The 12,249-nt window shown below is 41.3% G+C and overlaps 1 protein-coding gene across 4 annotated transcripts in view; it reads left to right on the forward strand.

The window, feature by feature from the left end:
• The window catches only part of LOC117469273 (vacuole membrane protein 1-like), a 64,695-nt gene that overhangs the window by 44,497 nt on the left and 7,949 nt on the right, over positions 1-12,249 (forward strand). For all 4 annotated transcript variants that reach the window (XM_034113704.1, XM_034113687.1, XM_034113678.1 and 1 more), the window contains one exon: positions 643-704. In XM_034113704.1, the coding sequence (XP_033969595.1) occupies positions 643-704 (62 nt within the window). The remainder of the gene's footprint in view (positions 1-642; positions 705-12,249) is intronic.

Below are 12,249 nucleotides of genomic sequence, written 5' to 3' on the forward strand. Positions count from 1 at the left end.
GTTTGTAATGATGGCTCTGTTGGGGTAAGCCTTTCTAATGGCATGTTGAAGGCAACCGAGATGATACTGGATTTTTAGTGGTCAAAACGCATGTTTGTTTATGGGAATACAGTGACTTGTAAAAACTCAGAGGGCATGTAAAAGACCAATACAATCAAGTCAATTATTGGTTCCTTTTTCCTGCCCCCCTGCAGCAGGACAGTCTGATAGGAGCCAAAATGGCTGTCAGTCGCCTGTCAGCCGCCTTCTGGCCGATGACTAAGCAGAAATCATACAGGACAGGAGCCTCCAGCCTCCCTCTGAAGCTATGACACATCTCCTTTGATTCCTACACACACGTACACTCTTTTTAGGACAGCCAGTATGATATGCTGACCTAGCGTACTGTGTATTTCATGTGTCATAGAGCCTTTTATTTCCTGCCCTCCATGACAAAAGGCCGGCTTGTGGGCCCCTTTTACACCAAACCGCCTTGGTGGTGCAAGGCATGGGCCGGTACGTTATGGGCAGTGTGTGTGTGTGTGTGTGTGTGTGTGCAAGGGGACGTTACAGAATCACTGTTTGAACCATGATGCACATTCTGCCTTGTTGGTGACCTCATGGATCAGTAACTGACTCGCTCTTTCTGTCTTTGTCATACAGAAACTGTTCGTGATCCTCACCTTCAGCAGGCACATAGTGGAGCAGATGGTCTCCCTCATCGGGTGAGTAAGCCTCAACGGGCGTGTGTGAGTGTGTGTACGTGATGGCTTGCTCACCAAAAGTACCCTGTTGGAGTACAGCTATCTCACATGAAAGAGTTAATGCAGAACTTGACGGTTGAGGGACCTTTTCAGGTGGGCATGTGGCATTCAAGTAATTTATGTCCCTTTGTGGGAGATGGCGCCTCCTCCTTTATGTGAAGGTCACGCAGAGTCAGAGGTGGCTTTGAATTAAACATGGGGAATTTTGGAAGATGTCTTGTCTCCTTGTCCTGTTTGAAATACTATTTGGTCACATTTTGTTCTGCTTTTGGCTCCTAAGTTTGCCGTTATAGCCTTCAAGGTGATTAATGGCTTGTATTTTTCCACTGGATGACTATGGGCATGTTCTAGTTGCTTCACAGTTAAGGATGAACTCTTCACGGAAACCTCCTTTCTGCTTTATCTCGCATGACGCACTGTTGCTGCAGTTTTAACCAGTCGATACCTGAGACAAAACAAAAGAAGAGGGCCTCTTTTGAGTGTCCAGATTGATCACCATGATCTAAACATTTATGTTTTCATAAACTAAGGCCCTTCAGATTTTAAGACCTCGATTGCAAGAATTGCTAATGATTATTACCCCATTACATTTATTTGTGCCAGTATTTGTGTTTGCCAACCTGGAAACAGCATCAGTGTGGTGTTGAATTATCCGCCAGCAGCATTAAGACTGGATTTATCAGGAGGCATTTGAAACAGGCTGGTTACAAAACCAGGAAAACATTTATAAAAACCATGCAAACAAAATCACACCCACGCACGCACGCACGCACACACACACACATTCGTCTTCTGGGCTTCTTGCAATTAATTCCTACAAGTTGAAAGAGCCTTGGTGCTGGGTGTGGGTGCTGATGGGTGTCATAATGGGTGTCCTTGTAGAGATGCCAGGGGTTGCAGCTGGTAACTGCCCCACACACACCTGCTGGTGGGAGTACCATTTATAACACACACACACACACACACACACACAACTCATACACACTTGTACACCGGTGTACTCTTTATCACACACACACACACACACACACACACACACACACACACACACACACACACACACACACACACACACACACACACACACACTTACTGAAATCAGACGATGAGATTGCATCAGCTCTCGTCCTTGCCATGTTGTGTTTTGGCTCGTTTGCTTTGTTTCCATGTAACATGCAACATGTGTATTTATACAGACAGTACTTTATTTCTTGTTTTAATGCCACAACTATAAATATTTTTCGAATCTAGGCTAATTGATGAAGCTTACATAGCGTGTGTGTGTGTGTGTGTGTGTGTGTGTGTGTGTGTGTGTGTGTGTGTGTGTGTGTGTGTGTGTGTGTGTGTGTGTGTGTGTGTGTGTGTGTGTGTGTGTGTGTGTGTGTGTGTGTGTGTGTGTGTGTGTGTGTGTGTGTGTGTGTGTGTGTGTGTGTGTGTGTGTGTGTGTGTGTGTGTGTGTGTGTGTGTGTGTGTGTGTGTGTGTGTGTGTGTGTGTGTGTGTGTGTGTGTGTCACTGTTCATTGAGCTGCAGGCTCACGGCGACAGATCATTGGTTATTGACAGGTTTCATTCTGACTCACCGCCCACTTCTTCTCTAGAGGAAGTTTCCCTCGTGTCAACCGTCAGCTTCCTTCCTCTCAGAGGCCTTTCCACCTTCACTCTCACTCTCAATCACACATCACCTTATGAATGGGTGACAGCCTTTCAGTTTTACTCTTTAGGCTCTAACCGTGTCAGTGTTAACTATGCGTGTGCTTGAAATAAGCTTACACCTTTACACACATTTTAATGCAGGCACTTACAGTTGATACGCCGTTCACATTTTTCCTATTTATGAATGCTTTCTCAAAAGTCAATTATACTAATTATCAACCTTTTGATTTTCTGTGCCCTTTCTTGTCACCTCAGCCACATGCAGGCAACTAATTTACTCCAATACAAATTCATAACAAAAGGAATTAGAACCATACCTGGATTATATGTTTGATCATTATGCCTTTGAAAGTTCTTACATTAATAATTTATTTGTTGAGTGGTCAGATAGCTTAATAGCATCTGAGGTGTTTTTGGTTAACCCATGTGGCATGTAAGCAGCTTGTGCATCATGTGCTATATTTTTCTCCCATTTTTTTCTTGATGATTAAACAAAGACACAAAGTGTGTAAAAGTTATTCAACAAATATATAATTATTGTAATAAATTGTGTGAGGAACTTTATTATTTAGGCTCAGTTTGTATTAATTATTTGGCTATGGTTTTAGTAAACTGAAGGAGTAGTTTTTGTTGGTGACTGAAGTCGCTCTTGGACTTTGGACATGGTGATTTCATTCTCACATGACATACGAAGGCTGCACAATATGAGGAAAATATCAATAATGTATATATACAGTTATGCCTTCACTTTTTTTTTAGTATACTGCTAAATATTTTAGAGCCATTTTAAATGGAAAAAATAAAGACATTTTTAGTTAGTTGGCACACACACACACACACACACACACACACACACACACACACACACACACACACACACACACACACACACACACACACACACACACACACACACACACACACACACACACACACAGAGAGAAGCTGTCATCTCACGGAGCCTGTGTAATGTTTGGACTGAAAACATTTCAAATAACCACACACAGAAAATGTACCGAACACTGAAGATGTATCCTGACACTGTTGTTTTTCTATTTTATTACAGAATTGTTATCATTGTTGCTTTAATTACATTTTAAAATCATGAAATCGAAACCTCTTTTCAGCTTACAGACAAACCACACAAGAACATACTTCACTATGAGTTAATCATTACTTGCTGTTTTTTTCTAAATGTACACAAACAGGAGTTATTTTATCTGGTGAATTCTGTGAAATGCATTTTGTATTGTAACCCAAGTGTCAAAATTAGTCAACACAAACAGTTTGGGTGATAAGAACAAAATAAATGCTTTGCCTTAATCAGGCCTTTGCTGATATGATAAAAAAAGAAAACACTTAAACCCTGGCTGCTGGCTGGATGATGTATTGTGATTTTTATAGATAAATGTTTCATTTGGCCAACATTGCTGAACAAATGACAAATAATACTTTCTTACTCAAGAACGTTTCATTAAGAAATCACTGTGTATTGCACAAAAGTGTGTATCATCATCTAGTCATTGTATTTATGTCTTAAGCAATTCATTTTATTTCATATCCAAATGTGGGAATTTCTTGGGGATATTTCTCAAGGTTGTTCCTTCTTTCATCGGCGGTTGACATCAGGAAAGGAGTTTTTCTGTGAATGACAAATGGAAAGTGTGTGAGTGAAATTCTGTTTCACGAGAGAGCTTTGGATCCGAGGCTCAAATGTCATCAGGCTCTAAAACTGTCATCAGCCATTTTCATCACCTCTCCTAACAAAACTGACCAACCCAGGAGCTATTTTTTCAACAACTGGAAATCAAATGTAGAAAATATACAACTTATTTTAGAACAAGTTGAACATAAGTGACTTTACATTATACATTTAAGACTGTCTGATGTTCATTGAGTAAGCAAGACTGAAAAAAACGGTTTTGTGGAAACATAAGTTCTGTCCTTTCACAGTTGTTCAATCTTGTTATTCCCTTTTCCACTGTTTTTCTAATTACTGTCTGTTACAAATGTCAGGCATTTCAAACTTGATATATGACTTGTTGGAGTGTATTGTGGAAACAGACTCTTATATCTCTGGCAGATGAGTTTCGCTCTTGTTTTCCTTCCGGGCAAAGCATTTAAGGTTAAATCTATGAGCTTCTGTCAGCAGTGGTGGGATAATAATAAAGATAATTTTACCTTTGAACTGCCACAAAGTCACAATAAAACCCTGCTTGGATGCCTCTCAGGCTGATAACAGGAACTGATAAGCAGGTCGGATGGAGCTGTGTGTGATCAGACTTGTTGGGCTTCTCTTATGTCCTGTGACTAATGTACAGATGTCTCCTCTTCAAGGCCAGCCGTGCGTGTACAGTCATTGTTAAGAAGGAAGACAAATCTGCTAACTCACATTGATTAAGGCTTTGATCAAGAGGTTTCATGCTGTTATTTATTTAAGGGTTCATTTTGGAACTTTTTTCATTTTCAGATATAAAGAAAAACCCTGCACAGAATTCCCATCTTTCCTTCCAATTGTGAGGTTTGATAAAACACATTTAGGATGAAAACTTAAACTACTAAATAACATTTTCATTCACCCAGATGTTTACTTATACCCTCTCTCTAAGGAGCTCTCACTAAACACTTCACACCCTGAGAAACAATCATGACTAATGTCTTGCCTTATTCCACCATTTTCTACTCTTGAGTTCCCTTCAATTTAATGTGCAAGCGAGGTCAAAAAGCCCAGAAGGACTTCAGAGAGCAAATAATCTTTGCTTTGGTGCTCAATATAACTTCAGGGCCACAGATTCATATTTTTCTCTGCCCAGTCCTCCCTGTCCTCCCTTCTCTTATCTCAGCTGCACGGCGTTTCTACGCCAGTGAGGTGGTGATGGAATGCAGGAAGAGCTTCAAAATCAGCCTTCGCATGCAGTAATGGAACAGGGAGCTTTCCTGTGTTTGACATGCTGTCTGGACAACCAGTCTCCACCTTTGATCTGTTGTGAGTCGCTCTATTTAGACTAAATTACTTAGTCTGATTCCTGCCACTTTTTCAGAAGCCACATGTGAAGCGGGAAAAGAAAAAAGTCTAATTATGAGAGCAGCTCTAGTGATGATTGTGTTGCTGGTGATTCACTGTCTGCAGGAGTCCAGGGTGTTTACACCTTGTCAGCGGTGACTCTGGTGTGACTGGGATTAGAGGTCTAGGAAAGCACAAAGTGTGAGGAAGAGTATGGTGCTGGGTAAGCTTGTGAGAATGTTGAAAAGAGAAGAGACAACAAGAGAGACACTTTTACAGTTTCATCTTCCCATCATCTGGCTTTGCACTTAAGATGACTGTTCTCAGTAATCCATCTTCTTGATTGAGTCAGCCACTCGCTCTGTCTTGCATTGAGCTCCACAAATCCTTCAGACTCGTGTGTCAAGCAAAGCCTATCGCTGCTGGGCTCTCGGGGAGGAAGCCATTGAGATGCAGAGAGGAAGAGTTGAGACCTGAAAAGGTCCTCCGGTAGAAACCGGTGCACGTCTCCATGAGAATGCACCCATTTCCATGCGAGTCCATCTCCAAGGCGGGAGTCCATTAGCAGCACAATGGGCCTGCAGATGGCTGTTCCTGCCACACACGGCTGTCGGCATTAGAGCCTCACAGCAGGACGCCCCGCTCAGAGGGAGGCCAGGGCAGAACCGCAGGTCAGGGCAGGGCAGCCGGGGGCAGTACGTTCACAATGCTGGATCATTGGAACTATCACTGGAACTATCTGAATCAACATCAGAATTTATATTGTATTATTACGTTAGTGTTTCCTGGTTGGAGGCATGCAGAAGTTGAAGAATTAAGGTGAATGATTGAAGACAAATTGTGCCCAATGCTGTTGGAAAACACTGCTCCCAATTTATTTTGACTTGCTTTTGGGATTGAAGTGGACTTTTTCAAGGACACTTTGAAACTATTGTGAACCTATTCCTTTATGTTATCTTATGTTCTTATTTCTAAATAACCTGGAGGTCACCACAGGCTTTTCCTGACGTTAAAGCATCAAACAACTCAAGTAAAGTTGGGTTTCTGGAGAAGTGAAATTGCTGAGAACCATGAACTATTCTGGGTTTTCACGGTAGCACAGTTATTTGTGTACATGTAAAAGAACTAAAGAAAGGAAAAAAAGTCTGTTACTGCTTGTTTCCGCTGAATTCCACCCATCTTTAACACCCCCCCTGCTCATATAGAAACTAGGTTTGTGTGGTTTCATACTGAATGTGAGGCTGTCTGGGTTGAAGGTAACTGTGGCCTTGTAAGAGTTGAGAGTCACTGCAGTGAAGGATTTCTTTTATGTTCCTCATGTCTCCCCAAAATTAAATTTGAAGAAAAATGCACCTATTTTCCTTGATCCATCAGTGTTTTTGTGAAGTCTACATACAAAACCGATGTGAAGTAAACCGCATATACCTTTTCTATACCTTTTATTGATCAAGTGGTCCAACTGTCTTAAATAAGCAATGCCGTCCGTATAAATAGTTTTGATGCAAAAATATTCATTTTAGTGAAAGTATAATGGAATATGGCCCAGCATGAAACTTCTGCTTTCTTATATTGTACTTCTTAAATGTATATGTAAAAATACATTACACAGTATTCATCTGGTAATAAGCACTCTTTTACAATAAATTGTGTCAATTAAAGTCGAAAACATGTTCTAACAAATCTGAGTTGATAAAATAAGCCCAAAACGTATTTGTATAACAAGCTCGAAATATACCCTTCATATTTTTCCTTAGAAGCAATCTGAGGCTGTTTTAAGGAATGAGCTGCAACACCTTTTGTAACAAAATAAATGAAACCCTATGGAAAGCTGTGATGTAGGCTGTCTTTTTTCCTAAAGCATATTCAAGTATCAAGCCTACCTGTATTTCATTGATTTTGCTAACTTTGGACACCCATGCCTTAGGTCATTTTACATGTGCTGGTTTATTGGACTATGAATGGTGAAGTGATAAAAAATCTAAAAATGTCAAAGTATTTCTTTAACCATTTATACTGCTTCTATAAATAGCCCTCTATGAGCCATATGAGCAACGTGTTCCCGTTAACCCAATCTGCCAGAAGGGAGTATTTTCGATACTATTAGTCACCGTGTGCTCGGGTCACCTGAGAAGCAGCCTGACAAAGATGGCATTGATCAGTCCTTCCACGACCTGCCCTTCTCTGCTCACACAGTCAGACGCCTCACTTACATTAGGCTGACGGGATCAGAGGCAAGCTGGGTGAGACAGTGGGAGTGAGGGTTTGAGTGGCCGACTCCCTTTTTTTATACTGCGTCGTTAAGTTTAATGCGTTGCCCGGCGGGGCGTCCATTTTCTCATCTACCCCACTTCCATTCTGATTACCTTGGCCCTGAAGCTCTGACAGAAACACAGAGGCATTAACGGACAGAGAGCTTTGACTCTGAGCCAAAATACATTTTATTTAATCGTTTAAGTAGACTTATGAAATCGGCTACCGTAGTTCTATTTCTGCAGGTAATAGCAGAATGCAGGACTCAAACAAAGATACACAAAGATCTGAATGTAATTGTATCTTTGATGAGTAATTGTGTATGTGTGTCAGAGAGACACAAAGAGAGGGAGAGGTCAGATTCGTGTTCTATGGTCTGGTGTCGTATTATGTGCCTCCGGGGTACAGTGTGTGGACTTCCTGCTTTATTCATCCCTGATTCATTTGTCTTTACATGCTGCTCGCTCATCAAATCATTCCTACCAATGCTCAGGCCAAGGCTATGAAATTACTAATGTAGGACGATGGACGGCTTGTATGTCGTTTTAGGAAACAGTACGCCATTGATTCTTTTTTAGAGCAGCTCATTTATCAGGGGAGCACAACCTGATCTTGAGCTCTTAATCAGCAGCATCCACTGAAGAGCATTGTCCGTGAATCCTATGAAATGTGTAATGTGCGCTGTAATCTCACCAGTTGTCATGAGTTTGTGTGTCTTTGTCTGTGTAGTGTGAGAGGAGTCATCCCAGACAGGACCTGACTCAGAGGCCAGCCGGGCAGCCCCTCCCCGCCACACCACACCTCAGTCAAAACACACACATGTTGTCCCCCATCAGCCCATGCGTACAGAGAACAGGGTTGTTTATGATCATCTTTCCTTTAAATGCGCCTGTTATTGTCCTGTTGTAGATCATCCGTGTTAGGCCACATTCTGAATACCAGTGCAATCTGAATTAAAAAGAGGCTATGTTTTTTCCCACATACATAAATCATTAGCTTATTATTTTATTTTGTGTCAAACTTCGGAGATTTACCACTGGAAACACCATTTTATTACTTTTACTTAATGTTAGGACTAAACTGCTATGCGATCTTAAATCACATTGACACAACTGGGAAATAATGTTAGTATTTTGTTCATTTTTTTGCCAGATTTTTTTGATTAAATCAGTGTTTCAGCACAAAGCTAACTGTCGCACAGACGTCAGAAACGTTCACCTATCTGCCTTCGGTTGCTCCAAACCACAAGCCCTGCAGCATGTAAACTCAATGCAAGGCTTATACTGAATGCATGTACTGTATGATTTTATAAAAGTAAATCAGAAAGCTACAATCCCTTTTGACTATTTGACTACGTTTTGCTTTGAAAAACGGATCCTGCTGAAGTCTTGCTCTTTGTTTTGTGGGGCAGTCACTTATAGAGCAGCCGTAGCAGAAGATAGAGTTTTGAAGCGGAAGATATACAGGGTTTGTGGCTTTTGACAGATGCGTAGTAACCTATGTGGTTGTCTTCGCAGCCTGACACAGTGTATACGTATGAACCACACAGACTGTATACATTCCCACAGTCTACTGTAAAGTCCTTCACATTCAATGTTGTGCCACTGGCTACCCTGTTGTGTTGGATTAGTGACATACATTTAGTTAACTGGGCTTCAATTGGTCTCAAGTTCTGATTTATTCCAATAACATTTATTTTCCATTTGATTTATATAGCACACTTTAAAGACAACGTCATCTCAAGGTGCTTCACAAAGCTATAAGGAACAATAAGTAAAAAGTTATCTAAAGGAGCATATTGGATAAAATATGGCAATATAAAAATAAATAAAAATAAAAGGTTAAGAGCATAAAAGGTGTAAAAATAAAAAAATAAATAAAATAAAGGACAGTCAGTAAAATGCGGTGTTGAATAGGTGGGTCTTGAGGCATTTCCTAAAAAGTGAGAGTGATGCTGAGGTCTGCATGTTCTCTGGAAGCTGATTCCACAGACGTGGACCCAGGGAGGAGAAAGCACGGTTTCCCATGGTGACTAGTTTTGTCCGCGGGACAGCCAGGAGATTGGAGCTATCTGACCTGAGTGTGCGTGAGGTATGGGAATGTTTTCTGATTAGCAGTTCCTGTAGGTAGGTGGGGCCAGTGTGGTTGATGGCGTTGAAGACCATTATGAGGACTTTATAGTTGATCCGGTGGGTTACAGGGAGCCAGTGGAGTGAGTGAAGGATGGGGGTGATGTGCTCTGATTTGTGAGTATCCGGGCGGCACAGTTTTGAACATATTCTAGTCTCTGAATGGTTTTTACTGGAATGCCTGCAAGCAGAGATATAGCAATATATCATTAAGTGTTTCATCTATGAAGGTGAATTAGGTCCAGGCATAAGGGGGAAAATAGGAGACATTTTGTTATTCAGTGTTTCAAGAATATAGGTGAAATGAAAAGAATAAAGAAGGACTTTCAGTATATGCAATAACAATAGTACTTTGATTTATTTTTTAAAGTTTGACATTTATTCTTTACATTTCGACTTTATTCTCTAAATGGTATTTCAAATTTATCCCAAGTATTAAAATGTTATTCTCAACATTTTAACTTTATTGCCCTCTTAAAAATATCTCCCACCTCTGATTTATTTCCCTTATGGATGGCAATAATACTCTTGCATATTCATTTATCTGCTCTGGTTTGTTTTAGTTTTCTGCTTTTTTTCTGCACATGTTCCCATTAGGGACTAATAAAGTGCAAATAGGAGTCTTGTCTTGAGGTGTTTATTACAAAACAGGAAACAATGTCACCATAGATCCCATATAACATGTCTGGATGTGTCTCCAGCCACATCTGACTCATTGAACAAACCTCTCTCACCATTGGTAGGCTGAAGGCCTGTTACACAGTGACCCACCTACTCCACTCACCTCCACCCCCAGACCAATAGGGTCTCTGTGGTCATGCCGACCTGAACCTGGGGGTTGGAGGGCTGCTTTATGTGGCTGTCTGGGAAGCGAGAGGAATAATAGACTGCTATAATTGGTGCCCCCTGATTTCCTGGCAGCACTGCGGGCACCCGAGAGGATAGCATGTGTCCGAGCTTTTGAACGTGTGTGTATGTGCATGTGTGTGTGTGTGTGTCGGCTGTGGAGCGGAGATGTGATAAACACACTGGGCAAGGGGGATCTCCACTCAGGAGTGGGCTCCATGCTTTAGTGGTGAAGTCACCAGGAAAAAGCCCGGTTGAACTGGAGGAGGAACACACACACACACACACACACACACACACACACACACACACACACACACACACACACACACACACACACACACACACACATATTACCTTACAACATACACACGTGAATCCAAATGTTCCTTGCAATAAAATAAAACACACTTCTCCTCCCATGATTCCATTATTCCATTATCCTAATAAGACCTGATCAAATCAATGTGGAGCAGTAGTGATTTATGAAGCCCTGAGCTGATAAAAGGAAAGGAGTGAGAGCGTCTGTGTTTTCCTCAGAGATAGTACCGAGGTCAGAGTTTCAGTACCTAAGGTCACACAGACCACAGTGTGCGCCTTGCGGTGTCTGTGCTGTTATGTTAGGTGTGAACTGTGGCCCGGTGCAGCGTTGGGTAACACTCCAGATTGCCTAAGCCAGTTGTTGTGATGATGTCGTAACAAGTTGGACCTGGCCAGGGTTTGGCTGTCATGTGAGCCCTTGTTCTCTTTCATCAGGGCACAAGTGTGTGCGTTTACTTGTGGGAGCCATTATCATAAAGGACAAGAAATTGTGCATTTTACGAGTGTATGTGTTGGAAGCTATAGGAGGTGGCAGCCTCCAGAAGGGGCAGACAGGCTGTGAGTCAGAGAAGACCTTTGACCTGTGGAATTTTCACAAAACGAACACAGGATGCCTCAACACGCTTCACACTCAGCAGGAAATGATAGTTTATTAAGAAATGAGAAGCTGACATCGTACTCATGAATTAACCCTTCACTGCAATAGAAAGGCTGCAGGAAGTACAGAGATGTGGGGTTTTCCCTCCATTTTTCATTGATTTGTCAGTTTATCCCTCAAGCTCATTTCTGTCCTGATGATTGATTTTGATTTCTTTTGTAAGCTTCTTTTCCTGATTTCTGACACTGGTATTTCTGGTGAAAGGTCTATCATTTGTACCCAACGCTGAAATAGCTTCAGTGCAAAGTGTGTGCATTATATTTCCTCTGTCATGAGACTAGATGTGTAGCTTTTGTTCCCTCATTTTATTTTTTGAAGTTATACATTTGGAGCAGAGGATGCTGTTTTGTACCTGCAGCCCAGCAGTGAACTCCGAAAGATCCAAATACTGTATTTGCTTATTTTTCTTATTTTTAAAAATTAGTTAAACTTAAGTGACTGATAAGAAATATCTGTGTGTCAACTGTAATTGTAAAGATTTCCTCTGTGTAGTTCACAGGGAGACGGGAAATATTTTATATTCAGGGTTTTTTTTCCTAGCAGAGAGATGAGTCGCTTGGTCCTGTCAAGAAGGGAAAGTGGGTAGGGGTCACAGATCCCCACAAATCTTTAATAACCCCTAATTGTTTGTTTTTGTACAAATAT

The sequence above is a fragment of the Trematomus bernacchii genome, unplaced genomic scaffold, assembly GCF_902827165.1.
Source record: "Trematomus bernacchii unplaced genomic scaffold, fTreBer1.1, whole genome shotgun sequence".
NCBI classification, from domain to species: Eukaryota; Metazoa; Chordata; class Actinopteri; order Perciformes; family Nototheniidae; genus Trematomus; species Trematomus bernacchii.